The sequence below is a fragment of the Nelumbo lutea genome, chromosome 4, assembly GCF_056320005.1.
Source record: "Nelumbo lutea isolate HS-2025 chromosome 4, American lotus-T2T, whole genome shotgun sequence".
Lineage (NCBI taxonomy): Eukaryota > Viridiplantae > Streptophyta > Magnoliopsida > Proteales > Nelumbonaceae > Nelumbo > Nelumbo lutea.
In genome coordinates this window covers 11,197,688-11,223,613 of record NC_142687.1, presented here as the reverse complement: position 1 = coordinate 11,223,613, position 25,926 = coordinate 11,197,688, and the positions used below count along the sequence as shown (strand labels likewise).

The 25,926-nt window shown below is 38.2% G+C and overlaps 2 protein-coding genes across 3 annotated transcripts; both read left to right on the top strand.

The window, feature by feature from the left end:
- Positions 1-211: 211 nt before the first annotated feature.
- On the top strand, positions 212-8,115 carry LOC148853896 (proline-rich receptor-like protein kinase PERK13). 2 transcript variants are annotated; one of them, XM_088941031.1, is made up of 9 exons: positions 212-570; positions 683-1,842; positions 1,998-2,393; positions 2,496-2,582; positions 4,693-4,763; positions 4,877-4,953; positions 5,704-5,851; positions 6,648-6,809; positions 7,165-8,115. In XM_088941031.1, the coding sequence occupies exons 2-9, from the start codon at positions 843-845 to the stop codon at positions 7,405-7,407; spliced, it is 2,184 nt and encodes a 727-aa protein (XP_088797157.1). In that variant the 5' UTR covers positions 212-570; positions 683-842; the 3' UTR covers positions 7,408-8,115. The 2 variants fall into 2 exon arrangements, with proteins under 2 accessions (XP_088797157.1, XP_088797158.1); XM_088941032.1 differs by having other exon boundaries at positions 213-570; positions 730-1,842.
- Positions 8,116-16,418: 8,303 nt separating this feature from the next.
- On the top strand, positions 16,419-19,890 carry LOC148853895 (universal stress protein A-like protein). The gene is made up of 4 exons (XM_088985976.1): positions 16,419-16,895; positions 18,839-18,960; positions 19,192-19,310; positions 19,608-19,890. The coding sequence occupies exons 1-4, from the start codon at positions 16,706-16,708 to the stop codon at positions 19,714-19,716; spliced, it is 540 nt and encodes a 179-aa protein (XP_088842102.1). The 5' UTR covers positions 16,419-16,705; the 3' UTR covers positions 19,717-19,890.
- The last annotated feature ends 6,036 nt before the right edge of the window (positions 19,891-25,926 follow it).

Here is a 25,926-nt window from a genome sequence, read left to right as displayed (position 1 = left end):
CCATAGCTAACTGAATCGAAATCTGCTCCTTAAACATCACACCTCACAGGGACCGCACAGGCCCATCTCTCATGAATAATAACATAAAGTACAGATGCTTCCATTATACGGTGGGATGGGTTGTGAAGCCCGTGTGAGGTGCGCTCCATTAAGAGCAAACCCGGAGTTCAGCCAACTCGAACTTATAAAAGCGCGAAATTGGACGATCCGATGGTAATACAAAGCTTACTGGATGCATCGAAAGTACCTAGGATATTATACACCCCGCGCTCTACAGACGAGTGATCAATTTAGAGTTTCCGAGAATTCAGGACGAGGTATTAGAAAAAAGAACGAGCAGTCGTTAGAGTTTCAGAGCACCATAGCTAGATTTAGAAATGGAGGATAGAAGAGAATTCTTAGGGTTGTTAGCGAGAACAGAGAAACAGATCTGGAGGTTCCGCCAGATTTGGAGCCAAAATTCCGAGTGGTTCTTTCTGAGTTCGTTGTGTCTCAGACAAATTGCTGTTCTGTCGGGAATTTCAGAAAATCTTATCCCGAGTGTCGTTAATGGCGGACCACATAATGCAGGTTTGAGCAATGTAGCCCAATCTCTACCGAGCATGTTCTTCTTCTCATAAAGAAATGATTTTTTATTTCTGTGGTTAGAGCTTCCTAATCTTGTTTATTGATATTTGTATAGATATAAGCAGTGTTGCAATTTTCATGTTTTCCTCTCCTTCCATCCAGTGCTGTTGTAAAGAAATATTGAGATATTCATAGAGATTAAGAACTATAAGGCGAGGGAAGACTGAGGAAATTGTGAAAAAAGAAATACTAAGAAAGTGGGGAGGTTAAGAAGGATGATGACAGACTTAGAAGAACCCCCGGGTTCTTCACATGAATCTCCTACTAGTTCTGATGCTCAAGAGCCACCACCAGCAGAGCCTCCTCCTACTTCACCAACGGGGTCATCACCACCCACTGAGGGACAAAATTCTTCTCCACCCCAATCATCGAAAACCACTCCACCAAATGATTCTTCTTCGTTTTCCTCACCTCCATCAAATTCACGACCTTCACCACCTTCTCCAAATTCTTCGCCACCGCCATATTCAAGATCTTCACCACCTACTCCGCCAAAACATTCTGGCTCTTCAGAACCTTCACCCCCATCAGGTTCAGAGTCTTCAAAGCCCCCACCACCATCAAATGCAAACTCCTCACAAGAACAAGGTACTAAATCTCCAGCACTATCACCACCACCACCAGCAGATTCCGACATTGTTCATCCTCCTCCAGCTGCTCCTAATAAGCCACCTCCTTCCATCATTCCTGCTCCAAAAAACCCTTCTCTTTCTCCACCTAATTCTCCTCCTGAATCTATTCCAGCTCCAGCAGTATCTAATTCTTTTCCTCCTCCAATTGCTGGAAGTCCAGGATTGACAACACTGGCACAAACTGTCTCCCCTCCCCTGCCTAAAAGTCCTCTCAGTGTCATCCCGTCTCCTCAAGTTCCTGGCTCATCACCAGCAATTCCAACCCCTAATATTGTTCCCTCCAATGAGGCCAATCATGCAACTCCGTCTACATCAACTCCAACATCTCAAACATCAAATAATGTCCCAAAGATAACCCCTCCTTCTAGACCTTCAGATTTTGGTTCTTCCATCTCATCCAACATTTCGTCAAAATCAACTGAATTTCCTGGAAGTTTGCTTATTATTGGTATGACATTAGCAGGAGTGGTAATGATTTCCTTGGTCGCTTTCTTCCTTGTGATGGCAAGAAAGAGAAAGACAAAAGTAGAAGCCTTTGCGGATCAGAACAGACCTAAACCCAATAGCTTCCCAGCCCAGCCAGGTAAAATACCACCCACCTTAATGTCTTTGCAATGCATGATTTTCGTTGTTTAATGATCCAATTTGTTACCATAGATGCATATTTCTATTGACAGCAGTGAACACAGCAGAACACAATAGGGAATTCTGGTCAATCTAATCCCATCTATGGTGCAGGTCCCCCACCTGCTGCTACTGTAAATGATAATGGAAACTATGGTGGATGCTATTCTCCGGCTCCAGAGCCAGTCATCATTGATGGTGCTAAATTGCGGTTCAGCTATGAAGAGTTGATGGAAATAACAAATGGATTTTCTCAGGAGAATATAATTGGGGAGGGTGGGTTTGGATGTGTTTATAAGGGTTCGTTGTCAGATGGGAGAGTAGTGGCAGTGAAGCAGCTCAAGGCCGGTAGTGGACAGGGGGAAAGGGAATTCCGAGCTGAAGTCGAGATCATTAGCCGTGTTCACCATAGGCATTTGGTCTCTTTGGTAGGATACTGCATTGCTGAGCATCATAGATTGCTTGTTTATGAATTTGTCCCAAATAAAACTCTTGAACATCATCTGCACAGTAAGTCTTTGCTGCTAAAATGATAAATTCTTTTTACTTTACCTGACTACTCTGGATCTTATTGCTGTGTTCGCTAAGTTGAACTTGATGCTCACTTTTCAGAGAAAGAAATTCCTGTAATAGATTGGTCAAAGAGAGTAAAAGTTGCTATTGGTTCTGCTCGTGGGTTGGCATATCTTCATGAAGACTGTAAGTCATACCATTGATTCTATTTAAGTCTATAACTGCTCTGTGCTTAATGAAACCCCTTCATTTATTTGTAAATTATTTATATTCTAAAAGTATCTTGGACATGCTTGAACTTTTTATTTTCTTTTTTCTGTGGACAAGTACAAGTATGAACTTGAAATCACCAAACACTCAACTCAATAAAGCCTTGTTTCAACTATTTTAGGTTGGATATATGAATCTTGTTTCTGAATTCCACTATATATAGTTCTTTATCCTCTTGCTACATTTTGAAGTTTGAACCATTAGGTTTCCCTTCAGTACTTTAATCCACATCCTTTTTGGCTTTCTCATGGACTTTGAGAACCTTCAAATGCATCTGGCCATTCCTTTCTGGTGCAATAGGTTGCCATTCATGCATGTGATTGAACCATCTTCTTAATTTTTCTGCATCTTGCTTTTATTGGGGCTATTCCTAGGTTTCTTGAATGTGCTCATCTTCGGTTATTTCCTTTCTAGTATTGCCACTCATTCAACCCGGCATCCTCATATCTACTGCACGCAGTTTATGGATATATTGCTCCTTTATTACCCAGCATTCCACTTCATACAACACATCTAGTCTTGTAACTGTCCTATAGAATTTTATTTTATTTTTTAAATATTTCCTAGATGCACCCTTCCACTTTATTCACCATACTCTCTCTCTCTCTCTCTCTCTCTTTCTCTCTCTGGATTATCAGAGCAAGGTTACAACAAAAGTATTCTCTCTGAGGTATTTGTTGTTGTCTCATCTATACTTAAAGTCATTGCTATATTTTGCACTGCACATTTTGTAGTTACCTTGAAATATTTTGACCAAAAGGATCTTTGCATGATTCTAACTTTGCATTCAACAATAAGAGCCTCTCTAGTTTTCTCGATTGTACTATGTCAGTTCTGGCTAGGGCTGTAATTGGATTGGACTCGGAAAAATCCAAATTGAATTAGTAACTGTTACCCCTTCAATCTCCAAACTTGAAATATAATTTCTTCTCCTTCTAGCACTTGCCATGGCATGGAAAAACTTAGTATTCGTATCCCCTTCTTTCAGCCATTTACATCTTGACTTCTGCCTCCAACTTATTTCCTCCTGAAACCACACTTTTGTAATAGGGTGTGGCTTGAGGGCTTGGAATGGCGAACATTGAAGATAGAAGATAGGGAGTGGTTGGAAAAGAAATTTGGTTTGGAAGAGATAAAGGAGGTGGTATTTTTAATGGATAGATCAAAGGCACCAGGCCCAAACGGTTTTACCATGGCTTTTTACCAAGATTGTTGGGAGATAGTGAAAGAGGACCTAAGGTTGGTATTTGATGAATTCCATACCAGAGGAGTGATTAACCCTGGGCTAGATTCCGCATTCATTGCATTGGTACCCAAGAAAAGTGATGCAAGCCATCCAAAGGATTACAGGCCGACCAGTTTGGTTAATAGCCTTTATAAGATCATTACTAAGGTGTTGTCCATTAGAATCAGGAAGGTGGTCCCAGCAATCATAGCAGATAATCAAGGAGCTTTTGTGAAGGGGAGGCAGATAACAGATCAAATACTTATAGCAAATGAGAGCTTAGAGGACTTTAAGAGATTCAGGAGAAGAGGGGTGGTTTGCAAATTAGATTTGGAAAAGACTTATGACTTGGTTGATTGGTATTAGAGCTTTTGCAAATTAGAAGGGGTGACTTATCAATCAAACCTTGCAGATTGTTATTAGAGTGGCTGTGATGTCATGGGGAATACGAGTTCATTGAGGCCGAAAAATCCAATTTATGTTAAATTATCATATATTTAGCATGTGGAGGTAGCTCACTTGTTGCATATTTTTTCAAATAATATGTATTTATGCATGTATTTAAGTGCATTTTTATGTCTGTCAATGTATTTTTGTATTCTTTCTTTTGACTCATATAGTGATGTCTTTACACTGACATATCTCCCAAAATTGTTGTACTACACTGTGGATGGATATGTTTATCAAGTTTTCTTGGTAATATGTTTATCTTCCGGTGCTATGCATTGATTTTCAAGTTAAGAATCGATAAGCTGATTATGAGTTCTGCTTATTTTGCTCTTTCTTTACCTTTTCTCTTAGGTCATCCAAAGATTATCCACAGGGACATCAAGTCAGCAAATATTCTGCTGGATGATAATTTTGAAGCTAAGGTATGAATATTTTGGTTACATTTTACCTACTATGAATTCTGGTTTGCATGTTTCATAACCTGTTCCACAATTCAAGACCTATTTCTTTAATCCATAACATATCTGGAATGCAGGTCGCAGACTTTGGGCTTGCCAAATTAACAAATGATAGTAGCACCCATGTATCGACTCGTGTTATGGGGACATTTGGGTAGGTCACATATTTTATTGTGGATGAGTAGTTAATCTCCTTAGCGAGCTAGACATTTGTATTTCTTTTTCTGTTTTGAGGGTGGGGATCAAGGCTTCACTGTTGAGTGTTGCAAATGGTAATGGCCACATGCAAATTATCAGGACATCAACCAAGACATTTCAATAGATCACAAAATTAATATGGTCAGAAAAGGATCCATTAATCAACCAATTGCCAGTGTTGCATCGATTCTGATAAGTTAACAGATAATATACAAAATGAATGTCATTTTTAGTATCAAATGTTACTTTAACAAAAATAACAATTTTGCAGGTATATAATGTTAAAATTTGAAGACAAACTATTTTATTAGTATATACTTTTCCATAGATGTGTCTGCATGTCCATGTTTTCTCATCTTGCTCTTGGACTTCCATCAGATTCTTACCCTGTGTCCATGTACAAGAAACACTCTTGACTGCACCTTTCAAAAAGGTTAACTGTTCTTTTAGTAGAAGATAATTTAGGTGAGACCGATAAAACAACAGTGCTACCTCCCCGCCCCCCCCCTCCCCCAAAAAAAAATAAATTAAATAAATAAATAAAGGATAAGTTCCCTAACTTTCTTTTTTGCAGATTGTGATATTATTTGTAATTCAAACTATTATATTTTTCTTCTTCTTCTTTTTCTTCTTCTTTCTTCTTTTGGCTCACAGAAAGATGTATTGATGCAGTTCCCACTTTTTGAATGTTCAATTTTGCTCTCAGGTACTTGGCTCCAGAATATGCATCCAGTGGAAAGTTGACTGATAGATCTGATGTGTTCTCATTTGGAGTTGTACTTCTAGAGCTTGTGACAGGACGTAAACCTATTGATAGAACTCAACCTTTGGGGGATGAGAGTTTAGTTGAATGGGTACATCTAAAAACCATAGAAATCTGTTTCTTATGCCTTAAGTTTTTTCCTTTATAATGTCAATTATCAAGGAAAAGATATTGTTGTTTCTTCTCCCTTTTGGGGATCTTTACATATGTTTCACACAACTCAGATGTCTATGCAGTAATCAAGAAAGATTATACAATTCGAAGTACCTCAAAGGAATCAATATTTTTACAAACCTCAAGATAGCTTGAGAATAGGATTGTGGGAATTCAAAACATAGAGAGAGAATAATTGTGGACAGTTCTTTAGATGATAATGAGAATCAGTGAAGAGAGTCTGATTTCATATTGTGATTGTCCATGTCAAACAACTCTGCCAGGGAGAAAGTTCAATGTAGATCCCTATCAACACAACCACTCGGAATAACAAAAGTTTGACTTACTGAAACTCATGCTTATGTGAATTCTGTAAGCATCAAATAGTCATACTATCATAGTCCATCCCTATATATCCCCAAGTTGTCGTACATGCATGCCCTAAATATATCAACTGATTTTTCAAGAAAATATATCTCCAAGTATTTTTTTATCCAAATGCATATGATTATCTATCATGTTTCCCATACCTATCCCTTTATTCAGGTTATATAGCCATGATTCTGCTTACAGGTTTCCTTTTGTTAGTTGTTTCCTTGAAGAAACAAAATCACAATCTTCAGATTCAGTCTTCATTTGGGAATTATAGGCAGTAGAAAAACCTTGTCATGCATCCATTTTGGCCATCTCAATAAGCACTTAAAGAAACTATTTCCTTGGTTTGGCTTTGGCAGGCTAGGCCACTCTTAGTCCGAGCTCTTGAGACTGGCAACTTTGATGAAATAGTAGATCCAAGGCTTGAGAAAAGATATGTAGAGAGTGAGATGCTTAGAATGGTTGAGGCAGCTGCTGCTTGTGTTCGACATTCTGCTCCAAAGCGACCCCGCATGATCCAGGTAATTTAACATTATATACTTTTACATACATGAAATAGAACGGATTGGCGAAACAAGATTCATGTAGCCAGATCCCATATACTTGGGATAAGGCATGGATGATGATGATGATGATGATGGTGATACTTTCACATACATATGCACATGTATGTATGTATAGTAGTTATTGCTTTTATGTGTATAGTAGTTATTGGATGCACCGTCTCTGTTTTGGAATCTAAGAACTCTAACCAAATGTACATTCCTCATCTTCCGTTTACTAACACCTACCAATTTCACTGCATTCTCAATTCAATTGTATTTCCACTGGGGATTTCTTGAAATGAACAATTCAACATTTGTTCTGGTCTTTCAGGTGGTAAGAGCATTGGACGGTAATGGTGATGTGCCAGACCTCACGAATGGTGTGAAATTTGGCCAGAGCACTATCCTTGAATCTGGTCAGTGCTCAGAACTTCAGAGATTCCACATGATGGCATTTGGTGGCAGTGTTGATAGCTCTGAATATGACATGTACAGTGCAGAGCACAACTCTAGTGAGGTACCTCGTAGCCCTTCAGATTCCCATAGACCTGAAAATGGTTCAAGTGAGTTCTAAGTGGTAAATCAGATATTGTGCTATGAACCTATAAGCTGGGAATCAGAGCTGAAACTACAGAAACAACCACTTTAAGGTGATTTCTTTGACTCTGCAGTTTGTATATTCCATATTCACGTTGAGTTGAGGAGTCCATGTCCTCAAGGATACATAAACGAGAGCTGTTATGCTGCAAATACTGTTGCATAAAGGACGGACTTTCTTGAAGCCAGAATCTGAAAACAGTGCTTTGTCTCTGCGGGGAAAATCACAACAACTAACTGCTCTATTTTTTACTCGTCTGGTGGGTGTGTTCGATTCATGGTTGTGTTCGTGTTTCGTCTGGTTCATGAGCATGCCATGCCAGAACCAGCAATACATGGTCCTTGAACTGTCTAAACAGAGCACAGCTTTTTGTAGCTTTCTCAACTAGGCAACATGGTCCACTGATGTATATGAGATGATATACACATGAATAGCAGAATTACTAATATAATATACCATGGTTCATAAAATGAACATGCACAGAACAACCTCTTTTGCATTTTTTTTCCGTTCAAAAACAGAACACACCCTTTTTCAGAACCATGAACCTAACACACCAGTGTCTTTCTTTCTTGCTTTTCTTTCCTTGGCACACTGCCTTTCCCTTTTACATGTAAGTTTGGAACTTCTCTTTTGTTCCCATCTAGTTGGCAGAGATTCTTTTCATTTTTTTTACTTTCTCGAAGGTGTGCATTTTTCGTTGTTACAGTCGGTGATTTTAATTCATTAGTACTCAACTGAATTCCTACATCCCTGCAAGTTGTTTTTATGACATTGAACAGTTTTCATTTTGGGAAGAGATAAAAGGAGGCAACGAGAAGGCAAGGCACGTGGAACTACATCAAGGGTTTGAGCTATTTTTTCATGTGTTGATTTTCACCTTAAACAAAGAAACAAAAAAGTTGTGAAGAGTATTGCTAGTGCTAGTGTCAAATGTCAATGAAGAAAGCGAGGTCCAAGGGGAACTTCCGAACTTGATCTTAATCTTAAAGGAAAATCTTATCTCAACTTTCGGTTACTCTCTTGATTTTTGAAATAATACCAAAAACATCCGTGATGCCAGTATCTTCCCTTGTAGTTTTAAGTGATGGTATCTGTTGTGTTGTGCCTTGAATTTCAGTACTTGTGATCTCGTTCCTTGACCCAATTCAAATAAAGTGGAGAAAAAAATCCGAAGGCAAAATTTCATCTGCCCCTGCGATATGGACTTGCAGAGACAAGTGGAGATCTGGCTAGTAGGTAAGGTCTATTGGTCTATTGATCTACTGCTGGTTATAGCGGAGACTTGGGATTGAATTCCGCCTGGATTGGGGGGTTCATGGGTTTGAAAAATGGATTATCCCCGTTGTATAGCCCCCTGCATCAAAAAAGAAAACTTGCAGATAATTGACAAGTGGATCTTGCAATATAGCTGATCTCACGAGACTCCGAACTCGTGGTAAGTTAGTATCACAGGCTGATCTCACAGCTAGGACTCACGATCAAGGTTCAAAGTATCGACACGTATTGGCCCATATCAGCTGATATGTATCGTTTCGGGACCCCATCGATATGCCCCTATAGTGGGTGTATCGGGGATTTGACCGGTTCAGGGGATGGAGGAGATCTAAACCGCCCCCTTTGAACCAGTTTCAGAAAAAAAAAAACTAAAAAAAAAATGGTATCGATTCGCCCGATATGCCTCTACCACATAGGGCACCTTCTCTTCACCTCCCACTAGTCATTTGTAACCCATCATTTCTGATGATAGTCCTTCAACCAGCTCAAATCAAGAAGGCTCGCCTAGTGTGCAATTTGAACCTCCCTTACAATTTACCACAGCACGACCCACCTGCACCAAACGTCCACCTCCTCACTTAGATGATTTTCATTGTCCTATCATCAAACCCACCATTGACTACACTTCAAATTCCAATCCTCCTTCCACTACCCATCCCATATCTCATTGTATTACCATGGATCCCATTTGCCTTCACCACTACACTTCTAGACTCACCAACCAAACCCACAATTTACATTCAGGCCAACAAACTTGCTTGTTGGCACCAAGTCATGACAATAGAACTTGTAGCTCTAGAAAGAACACAAACCTGGACTTTAACATCTCTTCCTCCAGGTAAAGTTCCTATTGGTTGCCGGTGGGTGTACAAAATTAAACAAAAGCTTGATGGTTCAGTTGAGTGCTATAAAGCACGACTAGTAGCCAAAGATTATATTCAAATGGATAGGGTGGACTACAATGAAACCTTTGCACCTATAGTTAAACTTACTACTGTGCGGTGCTTGTAGCCTTGGCGGCTGCCCGAGATTGGGAATTCCACCAAATGGACGTGGACAATGCTTTCCTCCATGGAAAATTGCACGAAGAAGTCTATATGACCCTTTCTCCCGGCTTACTTCCAGTAGGAGATAAATCATGTTTGTTGACTCAACAAGTCCATTTACGGTCTCAAACAAGCCTCACATAACTAGTTTGAGATCCTTATAAATGCACTCGAACAACGAGGATTCACTTAGTCATCGGCTGACCATTCTCTCTTTACATACATTCGGCCCAGTAGTTTCTTGGTCATTCTTGCTTATGTTGATGACTTGGTTATTGTTGGAAACAATCCATCTAGGATTACTACTCTCAAAGAATATCTCCATAATTGTTTTTTCATCAAAGATCTTGGCATACTTCGGTGTTTTCTAGGGATAAAAGTCTCTCGAAACTCTAATGGCATTTTCTTGAGTCTGCACAAACATACTTTGGATATCCTCAAAGATTGTGGCATGTTGGGATGCAGACCCAGTGCTTTTCCCTTAGAGCAACAACATTGTCTCGAACAAGATGTTGGTCCACCAATTAAATGTCCCCACCAATATAGAAGACTTGTTGGCTGTCTCATTTATTTGATGATCACTTGTCCAAAGATAACATATGCAATTCACATCTTGAGCCGATTCATGAGAGGCCCATGCCAACAACACTGGGATGCTGCCATGCATGTCTTGCGATACCTTAAGGGATCCCTTGAGCATGGTATTCTACTACCTGCCAATTGTGATTTTCAACTACAAGCCTACTGTGATTCTGATTGGGCAGGGTGCCATTCTACCTGGAAATCAACATCTGGTTATTTCACCATTTTTTGTTCTTCACTATTATCTTGGAAAACCAAGAAACAATCTACTGTTACCCGTTCATCAGCTGGAGCTGAGTATCGGTCCATGGCAGCTGCAACTGCTGAGTTGTTATGGCTTAAACGCCTCTTTTCGGATCTTGGTCTCCCTCATCCTCAGCCCATGCAATTATTCTGTGATAACAAAGTTGCTCTTCACATTGTTGCCAACCCTGTGTTTCATGAAAGAATGAAACACGTGGAGATCGATTGTCATTTCATACGTGAGAAGTTGCTCTCCAAGATCATTGCCACAACACACATTTCATCATCCATACAACCCGTTGATATTCTTACCAAAACTTTTGGCTGTGACCGATTCCTCTCATTGCTTCCCAAGTTGGGCATCCGTCATCCTCATTCTCCAACTTAATATATATAGATATCCAAATCTTTTCTCATAAATTTTTGGGAGAATGACCAATCAGCTCAGATCAAAATTTGAGGGCTACTAATAGCGGGGGGGGGGGGGGGGGGCTGGAATTCAGAATTCTGCATCCTATGTATCCGTACTTGTCCGTAGATTTTTTGTCTGTGTCAATGTCTGCAACATGCGGGTCATACCTTATTCTGTTGATAAAATTATGCTAACTCTGTCCTATAGAACATTCCCTTCTGGCTTCCAAGCATTGGTCAATTCTGGCCCTGAAACACTTAAGACAGGCCTAAGGCTGGTTTATGTGAAAATCTATAATTAATACAAACATCATTTGCTATTGGTTTGAACTAAAGAGTTAAATGCTTACTTTTACTTCAAAATTTTCATTCAAGCCAAGATTCTCTCTCTCTTTTTTTGTTGAATTTATCAAAATATTGGTCAGGTAAGATCCTTCAACTGGAATCTATGGAATGGACTTCTATGTTCTTGAGCGCCCTGGTTATCGGGTGAGCGATGCCGATGCAAATCTCGGGTTGGCATACAGCACAGAGTCACAAAAGAGGATGCAATGAAATGGTTCCAGGTTAAATACGAAGGTGTCATCCTGAACAAAGCCCAGATAATTACAGCTTCATAAACAGGACTCCGATCTTCTCATGTATTAGTTTACAGGAGTAGCCTTTGTTAGGTTACATTTTATTTATTAGTTGTCGGTGTTAAAACATTGAATGAGCTTGATGGAGACTTTTAAATGGAAATTTCTGCTGCCTATGATAATTCTTGTTGCCTTGGACTTGCATGAGATTCCGGTTTAACTCTTGCCGATACGAGTCCCCAATGATTCATTGGTCTATTGTAGGTTTTGATGATTTATTCATTTGCACATGTATAAAGGAAACATTCCCATAGGTTTTGATGAGTTCAGTAATGTTTGTTTCATGTATTGGTGGCACTAAGCTCAAAGTACAGAGGTAGTACACTTATGATCAAATCTCACTGCCACCAGGAATGGGGGGATGGGCTGATTTCATAGAGTTGAAACAAAGTGGCACTAGGCCCAAAGAAAACATCGTGTAGGCTTTTAGCAGTACAAGGCCGTGAATCGCATGGCTAAAACCACGTAGTAGCAAATATGAACTTGACATTATCTTTAAGGGAAAATCTATGATGCGGGAAAGACATGGTATGCGAAGAGTTTTGATCAATCAAGACCCGCCCATGAATTTTGATGAATAACACCTAATTGGCTTCCATTTTATGATTCTAATTGACTGGTCAAATGTTTTTCAGATATCATTTGAGTTGGATTTGATCCCAGGTCTGCTATGATGAGTAAAAAATCCTACCCACTCAACCATAATTAGTTGTTTGACAACTTTCACTTGTTTAGGCTATGCTTGGCGCCAAATCATTTTATTACACCTTGAAATTCAGTAAAGTTGTTCTAGGTTTAGTGCATGCTTTATATTAATACTTGGTGCCATCTCTGTGCTTTTAGGCACTACATAAGCAAAAAGTGAGAACATTGTCTCTATTGCAAGAAATGTTAAAATGACATTTTCTTCAAAAGTGATTATCACTGAACCCAAGACACTCATGTTACTTGAATGACTTGAAAACATTCAATCAAACAAAGAAAAATGGAGGAAAAAAGCCAAATGCCTACATGGCCCTGACTTGGTAGAAACAGCCTAATCAAACACCCAAGGAGGGAATGCTCTTTTTCAATGGGTAACTTATCAAGGTCATGTTTTCCTTGTAAATCACACTCGAAATGATTATTTTTTGGGTAAATTACAGATTACCACCCTATATTTAAATTCCAAATTTCCAACACTTTTCCCCTTCCATTAGTATTCTATGAGTTGGCTTCAAAAGAGATTCTCATTTCACTTTTATGTGCTTGTTAAGCATTTCTAAATCCCGTCATTCTGAAATATCATTCATTTTACTAATATGAATTTTGAAAGGGTATTTTAGTAAATTATTTTTTCCATCAATAGGATTAATGAGTGTTTACATGCACAATCATTTAATCACTTAGTATGGGTTCCATGGATTTTATCACTCATGTAGGGCATTATCATTGATCCCATCTTGTTATGTAATTGATAATTTTACCTATTTATTTTTTGGGTAAATTAAAGATGGGTACCCTGTACTTTGGAGGTAGTGATAGATAGGTACCCTAAACCTTTAATTGCAACACTTGAGTATCCTAGAATCTCAAAAATAGACACTTGGATCCATCTGTTAAGCATTACATCAGTTAAGCATTACATAATCTCAAAAATGCCCTTGCTCATGTATTTTCAAGATCATTCTACAACATAAAAATCATCACTAGAGAATGCCATTGTCGGAAAGTTTGAATATGTTATTTGCTATCCATGTGAAAATGTCATTATGGAGGGATGTTTGATTACTTGAGAATGATCTCAGAAATACACAAGGGTGCTTTTGGCATAATGTAATGTTTAATTGACAGAATACTAATAGATGTACCCAAGTGTCTATTTTTGAAAGTTTAGGGTACTCAAGTATTGCAATTAGGTACCTATCTATCACTACCTCCAAAGTACAATGTACCTATCTATAATTTACCTTTATTTTTTAATCATTACACTCGAAATGATTATGAGTTTATGATGTGGAGTTTGATTGTTATTACACAGGCATGACACATCGTTATTTTAGAGTTTGGGTTTGCTCCTCACATGAACCTCACCAATGTGTCCCAAGCACATATTGGAAACATTCCCATACTTGTATGTTATTATTGATTAGATATTACCAATATATAATGGGGTGTAGTTGTGACTTGTGAGGTCTATATGAGGAGTGTCCAGTGGAGAGCAAATACCAATTTGTTATTTTAATCATTTGTAAAATGCATCAACAACTTGGAGTCCAGATCTACTCCTCACAAAGTGTGCCTCACACCAAGTCTTGACTACATATCGGGAACATCTCCTATATTTGTATTTATTATTCATGGGGAGATGTTCTCAATACAGGGTAGGATGTGACTATTAGGTTAGTGTGTGGTGCGTTCTGAGGAGTAGATCTTAATCTGGACATGGGAGAATTCGGATCTGCTCCAGAGAGAGCCACATCCACATCCCACACTGTATTGGGAGCAGGGTGGCCAGGACATGCTGTGAGGTTGGTGTGAGACGCGCTCAGTGAGAGTAGATCTCGTCCTGACATGGGAGGGTCATTGTTGTAATGGTGTCCTCAATTCAAATGTCAAATCATTAGTGAAAAAAAAGGGATTATAGTAGATAAGGCAGCTTTTGGGCCCTAATGTCAATAAACGTAATACTTTTAATAAAATTTCAAAAATAGTTTAACCTTTTGAAAATAATATCAAATAAGGGCAAAAACATTGTTCATCTTCTTCCTCTTGCTGATCATTTATTAGCGTTGCCGCCCGCCACTGCCTTCAAAGGTGGGTGGAGGTGGTAGTGTTAGGCAAAGGCAGAGGCAGAGGCGGCGACGGCAGCACTGGTGGATGGTAGGTCAGCGCTGCTGCCGCCACCGCCCACCTTCGGAGGTGGAGGCGAAGGTGGTGGTGTTGGGCAGAGGCGGAGGCACTAATGAATGATCTCCAAGAAGAAGAAGATGAACAACATTTTTGCCCTTATTTGATATTATTTTCAAAAGGTTAAACTATTTTTGAAATTTTATTAAAAGTATTACTTTTATTGACATTAGGGCCCAAAAGCTGCCTTATCTACTATAATCCCTTTTTTTTCACTAATGATTTGACATTTGAATTGAGGACACCATTACAACAATGACCCTCCCATGTCAGGACAAGATCTGCTCTCACTGACCGCATCTCACACCAACCTCACAGCATGTCCTGGCCACCCAACTCCCAATACAGTGTGGAATGTGGATGTGGCTCTCTCTAGAGCAGATACGAATTCTCCCATGTCCAGATTAAGATCTACTCCTTAGAACGCACCACACACTAACCTAATAGTCACATCCTACCCTGTATTGAGAACATCTCCCCATGAATAATAAATACAAATATAGGAGATATTCCCGATATGTAGTCAAGACTTGGTGTGAGGCACACTTTGTGAGGAGTAGATTTGGACTCCAGGTTGTTGATGCATTTTAGAAACGGTTAAAATAACAAATTGGCATTTGCTCTCCACTAGACACTCCTCATACAGGCCTCACAAGTCAGAACTACACCCCACTATATATTGGTAATATCTAATCAATAATAACATACAAGTATGGGAATGTTTCCAATATGTGCTTGGGACACATTGGTGAGGTTCATGTGAGGAGCAAACCCAAACTCTAAAATAACGATATGTGTCATGTCCGTGTAATAACAATCAAACTCCACGTCATAAACTCATAATCATTTCGAGTGTAATGATTAAAAAATAAAGGTAAATTATAGATAGGTACATTGTACTTTGGAGGTAGTGATAGATAGGTACCTAATTGCAATACTTGAGTATCCTAAACTTTCAAAAATAGACACTTGGGTACATCTATTAGTATTCTGTCAATTAAACATTACATTATGCCAAAAGCACCCTTGTGTATTTCTGAGATCATTCTCAAGTAATCAAACATCCCTCCATAATGACATTTTCACATGGATAGCAAATAACATATTCAAACTTTCCGACAATGGCATTCTCTAGTGATGCTTTTTACGTTGTAGAATGATCTTGAAAATACATGAGCAAGGGCATTTTTGAGATTATGTAATGCTTAACTGATGGATCCAAGTGTCTATTTTTGAGATTCTAGGATACTCAAGTGTTGCAATTAAAGGTTTAGGGTACCTATCTATCACTACCTCCAGAGGTACAGGTACCCATCTTTAATTTACCCAAAAAATAAATAGGTAAAATTATCAATTACATAACAAGATGGGATCAATGATAATGCCCTACATGAGTGATAAAATCCATGGAACCCATACTAAGTGATTAAATGATTGTACATGTGAACGCTCATTAATCCTATTGATGGAAAAAATTAATTTACTAAAATACCCTTTCAAAATTCATATTAGTAAAATGAATGATATTTCAGAATGACGGGATTTAGAAATGCTTAACAAGCACATAAAAGTGAAATGAGAATCTCTTTTCAAGCCAATTCATAGAATACTAATGGAAGGGGAAAAGTGTTGGAAATTTGGAATCTAAATATTGGGTGGTAATCTGTAATTTACCCAAAAAATAATCATTTCGAGTGTATTTGAAAAGTTAACATATTTTTAAAATTTTATTAAAAATATTGTTTTTTATTGATATTGGGGCCAAAAGTAAAAAAAAAAAAAAAAAACCCGAAAAGAAGAGCCGAGTTTATCTTACTTGACTAGGCAATTCACGCAATTAATAAAAAAAGAAATGATTAGGGCACATCTTGTAGCATACCGGTGGGCGATGCAGATCCTTAGACAACGTGCTGACTGGCTGCTGACTGTGCTCACTAGACAACGTGGACTCCTATAAGTCGGTTGTGCCTGAATCAGTAATCACTTCCATAAAAACAAACACAAACAAAAAATTGTGAACCGAAATTTTCATTTTACTATTGAGAGCGCGTTCATTGGATCACCGTTCTTCGGTGCATGTTAGTAGCAAGCTTCATTACGGGGTAGGGGAGGGAAAGGGGAGGTTTCAGGCTTCAGGGAGACAGCGTCAGCGAGATAACTGATAACGAAGACAGAAGACGGATAGCAATGGAAAGAGGGGTGGAATCGGAGCCGACTCGGATAATGTTGGCAGTGAACGAGTCTTCCATCAAAGGTTACCCGCATGCATCCATTAGCAGCCGCGGTGCATTCGAGTGGACTCTTCAGAAGATTGTCCGCTCCAATATCTCCGGCTTCAAGCTCCTATTCCTTCATGTTCAAGTCCCCGACGAAGACGGTGCCTTCCCACTCTATCTCTCTACATCTTTTGCTTTCGATCTGATTTACTTACCAATTCCCTTTGCTATCAGTTTTTTCTATTCATGTTCTTGACACTGCGAGGAGTTCGAATTGTTCTTTATGCTTCTTTCGGAACCCTAGCTATGAAACGTTTTTGAATTCTGAAATATATATTTTGTTTTCTTGTGTTGTATTTTATTTCTATGTCGTTTCTGTGGCACCGTCGAATGCGAATTATGTCGTAAACGGTCCTGGTCAACCATAATTAAGATCATCCTACCTATTTTATCGCCATCTGCTTGCATAATTAAGATTCATCTCTAGGGGAATAAAGCGGACCGAGAATTTGAGAGTAGATTCTTCGAATACTCTTTCATTACCAATTGAAATTAACCAGCTTTGCTGTGCTTTTGTTGTTTTTCCCATGTTATTGATCGTTCTTTATCGAAAGTTATTAATAAGTCGAATAGTCTTTCTTCTGATACGTGCTGTCATAAGTTGTGTGTATCTAATTGTCTATTTATATATCTACATATTTGAATGTAATTGACGGTGCATGGGTCAAGTCTAGCAGAACATACTTGTACAAATAGGATTTCAGTATGTAACATGCTGAATGCAGCAACTATCCATTGGGGAAACCGGCTAATTCTTGCTTTTTAGGCCAATATCATTGTTTTTCAGTGTCCTGGTGAAGTGGGACTATCAACATACTGAGTGTAGATTCAAAATATTTGGGTGGTATATTCATTGGGGGATCTAGATATTGTATGTTCGACCCATGGGGAAATTAGGTAGAATACCTTTTGTGGTGTTTAAAAAGGGCAGCCCAGTGCATGTCTTCTGCCAATGCGGGGTCTGGGGAGGTGTGTACACAGCCTTACCCTTGCAGGTACACAGACAGGCTGTTTCCATGATTTGAACACTGGTCACCCAGGTGGTAATAGAGCAACCCAACTATTGCGCCAAATCCCACCCTCAGACTACCTCTTGTGGTTACCTAAGAGAAAAGCCAAAGGGTGAAGTGAAGCAAAAAGGCAATTGGGAAGTCGATTGTATGTTCCAAATGATTCTGAAACATCTGCAGCTATTTTGAAGTGATATTTAAAATCTCCTTAGTTCTTGCACAAGTTTCTCTCACTTTATAAATGTGACTCTGAAGTTGGTAAATTGTTTGGATTTGTTTTTTTATTGATCTACAAGAAAGATCCGAAGGGAATTTGGGTGTGTTCTTTAATTCGGTTTTATTATAAGATGCAGCACACTTTAACCCCCTCTATTTGTTCAAAAATTCCTGTTCCTGTTGTTAACTTGTGAGTTGACATCTCCATGACAGACAAGGTCCATACTGTTAACATTTCTCTCATTGCAACGATGTGTTTATTTTTTGGAATCGTTCTCTGCCTTTATGTACATAGTAGGATTGACATAATTCATTTCTTTTCTAGTTTATAATATCCTCTCTTTCTGTCCCCCTCCTTGGAAAAAATGGCATTCTTTTCTAAGTTTTTTCTCAAACAATAAATCCTCTTAATTCTAGTACCACATAGTATTTAATTTACCTTGTAGATTTTTGGGTCATCTTAAAAATGGTTGCCCTGTTTTAGAGCCCTTTGCACAAGCTTCAATGGAAGATAAATTCAGCATTTATTGTACCCAAACTATGATTTCTCTATGCCAAATGGCTTGATTGGGTAATTTTAATCATTTGAAAAGTTTGGCATTTCAGAAGAGGTCAAAACCTATCTTGAATAAAAAATTCAATACTTGACACTCATGGTCCATTGTAACTTCTGCTTTGTTAGTTTTTGAGAATAATCAACTTTGTCACTCAACCTGAGTCCGATATGGCTTTTCAGTTTTGTAATCCCACCTTGTGCCTCTAGGAATTATTGCTGTGTGAGTACTGCTAGCTAATAGCATTTGTTAAATCCATGCTAGGGTTTGATGACATGGATAGTATTTATGCATCACCTGAGGATTTTCAAGCAATGAAACACAGGGACAAGACCAGAGGGCTTCACTTGCTGGAGTACTTTGTTAAGAAATGCCATGAAATTGGGGTATGTAAGAATTTCCTTTTAGGGCACACATGCTGATTTTCATCTCCTCTTTTCTTCCCCTTCTAGATATACATTTTTTTTTTTGAAAAAAAGGTAAAGTATAATTCGTTCATACATATCAAAACCCGTGTTCAAAAAACATTTGTACAATAAGATGTACAAGTATCTGTATGTATAGAGTTGAATTAACGAATTGGCAGGTATATTAAGTCGTCTGTTTTTTGTTTATAGGTCCCTTGTCAAGCATGGATAAAGAAAGGTGATCCCAAGGAAGTAATATGCCATGAGGTGAGACGAGTTGGCCCAGATATGTTGGTTGTGGGAAGTCGTGGGCTTGGACCTTTCCAAAAGTAAGCCTAGCACCTGAGTTAAAGGCATTTATTACGTCTACTCATCCTGTTCCACACTCGTATCATCTTTTTATAACGTATACAGTTGAAAATCTCTAGATGAAAAATCTTGGCATGATTGAAAAGGGAAAAGAAATAGTTTGTCTTCTTGTATATACTGGCATAATAGCGTTGCTTGTTACTAGAAGTTCTTATTTTAGGACTTTAAACTTGGAAAATAAATTAAAATTTACAAATTCATGATTACTTTGTCATATGATTCAGCAACTGAAACTACTGTGGTGATTCTTCTTGCAGGGTGTTTGTTGGAACTGTAAGCGAGTTTTGTGCAAAGCATGCAGAATGCCCTGTTGTAACAATCAAACGCAATGCAGATGAGGCACCAGAGGATGCTGTTGATGATTGATCAGCTTCCAGAGAGTGTGTGCACTTCAATTTTTTTTTTTTTAAATTTTTTAAATTTTCACTATATAAGACAATATTACAAGTGAAACAACAAACATAATCAGATTGTCATAAACCAGAAAAAAAGATAGAAGAAAGCATTTGCTGGAAATAAGATGTGTGGTATGTGAAGAAACCTGTTGTTACTCTCTTATGATGTGCTTGCTTTAGCATCTCCATTCTCAGTAGGTTTGGTTTCTCCTTTGTTTCCAACATCTTCTGCAGGTCTAAATTCTCTGAATTCTCCATTGCGAGACTGTTCTCCATTGCGAGCTGGCTTTGTTGTAGGCATAGGCATACCCTTCTTGAATCCATATTCCAGGTCTCGCTCCCTGGGTTGGAACTCGTGGTCTCTTCTGGGGTTTGGGCGAGAGGAACGGGAACGGCTGTTGCAGAGACGGCCAAGGAAGCAAGCAAGGGCTGAGATAACTATTATCACAGCCAAGACAATGAAAACTGTCCCAAAAGAGCCCTTGGAATGGGAAGAAGGGTGTGGTGAGACGGTAGTCGGGTAAACCACCGCAGGCTGAGAAAGTGACATTTTCAGCTTGTTTTTTTGCTTCACGGGAGAAGTAGAGGCTTTTATTGGTTTAGTATGGGTTCTCTAGTTCTTTGAGTGTGGATAAAGGCAATACAAGGTTAGGTATTGGAAGAAACAAGAACATTGACAAGGAGGGGAGGGCTCATAAATAAATGGATATCCACCGAGTTTTGAATTCAAAAGCGAGGGGTGCTCTCTTTTGATAAAGACAAAAGGTAAAGATACTCCTCTTCCCCTTTATTGTTGAACAAGGTGTACCATTATTGCTTAGAAATCATAGAAAGGAAGCTTTGGAGCCTGTGTAGAACGTTACTTGAATGGGGCTAACCTTTGATAAGAGGGTAAGGTATGAACCCGTATGCAAGTCTTCCACACCACAATCCACAATAGTGTGAAATTGAAGCTGTCCTTGGCAGGCATTGCATTCACTTGATCGACTCAAGATCGGTGGTCTGCTACTCTACTTTATTCTTCTGGATACAATCATTCAGTTGCATTGATCATAGGATAATGACCCCGAATACTTGTGAAACAACACCTATTATCTTGTCAGTCGTTGATGTTATGCATTCGGTTTTGATATGCTCTTTTTTCTAGTTTTGAAATTTGAACTGAATTGCCCATGGATAGGTGCAGATTAACGGTTCTAATGCTGATCACATATAAAGACTCTTTGTATATGTTGACGCCTGCAAATTAAAAGCTTCAACCAAGTTTCTAAGAGAAAATACAATCTGCTTGGGGGGTTCAGTTCACCTGTCTTGTGTGTGGCATACTTCTCGAGGAGGGATAAGACATAAGAGGGATTTTGATATTTGATAGGGGTATGCCAGAAACGACGTTTTATTCTTTGTCGTTGTTCTTATAGAAGGGCTCTGCTAACTTGTCATAACTCTTAAGGCCTTGGGTTCGGTTGGATATTATAAATGAAGCATTATCAAACAGAATAAGTTGTTGGTGGAGTTTTATCTTTTATTCCTTTACTTTGATGAGAACCACTAAAAATAGAGAGAATAATTGTTTCAGAAAACAATTAATTAGAAAGAAACCTGGAAATGCTGGGCTGTGACCCAATGGATACCGAATTAAAGGGGACATTTCTATTGACACATAAAGGTTGAGAACCTTGTGAGCTGGTCCTATCTTTTCACGCTTTCATAGAGCTTGTCCATATATCATGGCCGTACGTTTCGAGTTGTTGAACGTTTTCCTGTTATGCGGAGGACCTAATAAGTGTTTTAATTCAAGGTAATTTGACTAAGGCTTAGTTTGGAAAACTACAAATACATATAAAATCTATACTACCTGAGAGAATTTCCCTATTTTCTGGAATTTTCTTGGGTGTTTTCTACATTTCTTGTCTAAGCACACAATGGGCATAAAGAGAACATATATGTCTTTTACTCTCATTTCAAAAACTGTCCATGAGTTATAAATAGTTTTGTTTTAGGATATAAAAGAATGAATGCCCTTTTTTTCTAGAATTCTCATTGGACATTTTCTACCCCACTTATCTAACATATAGTGGGCACAAAGAGGGCATATATGTCCTTTACTCTCTCTTCAGAAACTGCCCACTCATAACTGTTCAAAAACTGCTCACTAATAACCGTTCAGAAACTGTCACGTGCAAATGCATGTATATGCTTATTATATCCTATATGGATGATCCAATTTGCAAGCATCATGATTGGGAATTGTTTGATCGTCTTTCTCCAAGGAAGAAGCGAAACATAATCAACTTGAATTCAGGACAGCTATTTGAAATCTTAGTGAAACACTGGATTTGTTATCTTATGTTTGATTTTTGTAATAAAAGACCAATTGAAATGGAGGGTTTCTTCAAACAACAAGTAGCTGAGTCAACTATTCAATCAAATGATATTGAGCATGTTTTCCATCTTTTCTCGAGAAACAAGTGGGGTATTTCTTTGCAAAATTGTGCTCAATTTCATATGTGGCAATTCTGCCAAGATCTCTTCGTTAGTTACTTATAAAAGAGCGAATTCCTCTTTTTTTTAGAATTTTCTTGGACATTTTCTACCCCTCTTGTCTAATCATAGAGAGGGCATAAAGAGAGCATATATGTCTTTTACTCTCACTTCAAAATTACCCACTCATAACTGTTCAGAAACTACCCACTTATAAGTTATAACCGTTCAAAAACTATCCATAAATTATAAATAGTTTTATCTTAAAGATATTACCACGTGCAAATGCACATACACGGTTAGTAATACAAAATACAAGGTTTTACACTACAAATTTGTATTTTTACTCCTTCCAAACTGAGCCTAAAGTTAGGAGTGTCCTGTTTATTTAGCTTTACTGTCTTAAAAGTAACGGAAGTGGGTCCGAAAGAAAAAACGAGCAGCAGCCATTTGATAGACAAGTAGAGCTGCAAAGTTACGTGCAAATATTCGTTTCGCCATTTAGGGGTGTAAAGGTAAACATAAAAGAATAAAATACTGTACATGCACGGCGCGCATGACCCTGGATCCTAGTTTGTAAAGTAAAACCGGTGTTATATGACCAGATTGTTAGTGTTACAATCAATTCACTTTTCCGGTGATCCCTGTCCCTGATCCTACCATCCAAAGCTATCTGAACATGTACTGAAAGTGGGATGAGATCCATGCTTTCCGGTGACCGTCCGGCTCGAACTCTTGAGAACCATCATTTGTGGGGGTGTTAGAAAAATGATCGTGTGATGCAGGGTGACGCTGAACACTTGCAACAGCTAAACGAAAGGGAAAAAAATCTCAACTTGAAAGACGAAAAAATATTTTTGAGTAAAAATTTCACCTCCAATGACTACCTATTTTTCTTCACAGAACCAATCAAAGCTCCATAATTCCATCAAGTCTGAGTATCAAACATTATAAGAACGCAATGTCTTCTTTTCTTTCTTTTACAAAAAATCTTCTCTCACCTTCAACAGGCTTCTATCAATTATATCCTTTTCAAAATTCCACCAGGCTTGTTTAAGTTAAACCTTTCCTTTGTCCGACTTCTTAATCTTGCTCTTACGGCTGCTACTAGGACTGGTGCCTGCCATGGTCGTGTTGCAAATAACCTCCCTCCATTTGATGTTGTTAAATCCAATGGGATCTCCAAGTTCCGATTTTTCATTGTTTCTCCTAGTGTTCTCTCGGCATTTTCAGGGAAAGGAATTGAGCTCAGAATCAGAGTCCCCTATGTAATCCTCCCTGCTCTTGCTTTCCAGACCACTGACAATGCTGCTAGATGGCTCTAGGCCAAACATCTATGCACATGTTCACTCTGATCAGCTCCGGTTTATTGATGTTGGAAATGAGATCTACTCCAAGGATCCATAGTACGCTCCATGTGGTGCCTGCAATTAGGAAGACCAAGCCCTTGAAACAATTCAACTTGCAGGGAATATCAAGCTCTCATCCCCCTGCAGCATCAGTTCTATCGAATCTCTACCCACGCTCCATGCTCTGCTGGGCTAATCCCCATATCTTTAATCAAGGTTTAAAATATTGGTATTGCATATTGTACTGTAAGAGTATCGGATAAAGATATGGATACACTTGAATATATTTGAGAAACTCCTAAAAATTTTGTAAATACATCAATATTACTAAATTTAAGATCAAAGTACACATAAAAAATGCACACTTTATAACATGAAAATATATTGACAATACTGAGAGTTAGAGCATGGGAGTATCATACAAAAACTTTACTAATAATACATCAAACAATGTTTGAGCTTCCAATCTAGTGCAAGTTCATTGCAAGGCATGCTAAATTGTTGTTAGATTAATGTGTTTGATAGATCATTAATAGATCAATCTTTTCTTCCTCAGCATGAGAATCATTTAGAAAATATAAAATAAATTATTTTTCTAATTTTTGGTTTTCCTAAAAATTAAGAAACTCATTTTTGACATAAATTATTCATAGAAATAAATCATTGATAGATCCATATAGCTCATTCCTATAATGAAAATCCTTTATTACATATAAAAATTAATTTTTATATTTTTTTGATTTTCCCAATTTTTTTTTTTGGGATAATGGATAGAGATAACAAGTTTGGACCATATGTTTAATTAGATATATGTTGATGGTCCAAAATGTCAAGACAGTCTATAAACACTATCAAAATGTTTGAATGAGTATTGAATATCAATTTATTGACCCATGCTGGTAGCCTAAAACTTTTAGTGGCGGTCATAACAGCTGTTAGCACAAGGCCATTCCACCTTTGCCACATGTCCATGCCTTCAAATACTGATATGCTATGCCCTATATCAAGCATATTGTGTTGATATTTTGGATTTGTATATGTTTAATGATTGGAATTTGGATTGGATGCAGACTTGATGCTATCCCTAAACGATTTGATTAAGATTTGGGTCTGAATAAATTTCATGTAATATGTATATTATATTCAATTATATAAAATTTGTAATGAATTAATTAAATATTTTATGTTTATGTAATTTTGTTCTATATGTATAACATAAAAGCGATTTAACTTTTGAAATATTTTAGTTATTTTTCTTAATTAAAAAATAATAAAACTAAGAGTTCAACTTGGATGGGTTCAACCCGAGCCCAGTCCAACCTAGCCCACAATTTTACATGGCTTGGGCTTAGGCTCAAAAGTTTAAGCTTTTTATTCTTTTTGGGCTGGGCTTGGGCCTAGCCTTAAGTAGCCTAAACTCAGACTGAGCCTGGGCTCAGTCTTGACCTTGGGCTCGGGTTGAGCTTGGGCTTTAGGCCCAATGGGTAGAGCCAAATCCTGGCCTTGCTCACCCGACTTGAACCCCTAAATAAAGCCAATTCCGTTTGAGTCCTAATGCAATCCATTCAGATTTCAGATCAGATTCAAATTTAAGTTTTTACTAATGCAATCGGGTTTGGATGTGATTACATCCAATCTCGAACCGACCCAATTACATATAGTGATGATGTGCTTATCTACACACCAAGAGTTGTTGGGCTTGGTTTTCTCATTTGATCCCCAAGGAAAACCTCATCTAAATGTCAGGAGTTAAAATCTATTGCAACTTGGCCCTTTTTTAATTGTTTTTTGATATCTTCTGAAGGCGGGGGTAGTCCATGGCAGGATTTGATACCAAGTTTCCGCTACGACCAGGAGACCTTACCAATTTGGCCCTGAAACAAAAGCTTGGGCCATCAAGTTGTATTGCATAGTTTTTTTTTGATGCGTAAAATATCATTTAACTAAACAGAAGTAAAATCAGAGAAGTGCATTAACTAAACAAAGAGGTGTCACAGACCAAATAACTTCCCTATTAACATGGCTACCTATTGTGTAACTAAGTCCGCAACTAAATTCCAAACCCTATAAATATGAACATAACAAAAACAAAAAGAGCTACAGAGCAGTAGAACCAACAATATCAGATATGGCAAGTTTACTCCATGAAGAATGGCTCTTAGGTCTGTGCCTAAAGTACTAGCTTCACTCTTAGGGATGGCAATGGGGCAGGTTACCCTACCCGTACGTGTTCCCTTTTCAAAAAAAAAAAAAAAAACAAAAAACAAAAAACAAAAAACAGAGCAGTTAGGGTGGAAATTGCCATATTCACTCTCAAAACTACCTACGTCATTAACTAAACCTGCACAAAT

Coding starts and splice junctions, on each gene's coding strand:
- LOC148853896 (XM_088941031.1), top strand. CDS start 843: ATGATGACAGACTTAGAAGAACCCCCGGGTTCTTCACATGAATCTCCT. Junction 1,843..1,997: donor TAGCTTCCCAGCCCAGCCAG/GTAAAATACCAC, acceptor TCTATGGTGCAG/GTCCCCCACCTGCTGCTACT. Junction 2,583..4,692: donor GGCATATCTTCATGAAGACT/GTAAGTCATACC, acceptor CTTTTCTCTTAG/GTCATCCAAAGATTATCCAC.
- LOC148853895 (XM_088985976.1), top strand. CDS start 16,706: ATGGAAAGAGGGGTGGAATCGGAGCCGACTCGGATAATGTTGGCAGTG. Junction 16,896..18,838: donor TCAAGTCCCCGACGAAGACG/GTGCCTTCCCAC, acceptor AATCCATGCTAG/GGTTTGATGACATGGATAGT. Junction 19,311..19,607: donor GGGCTTGGACCTTTCCAAAA/GTAAGCCTAGCA, acceptor TTCTTCTTGCAG/GGTGTTTGTTGGAACTGTAA.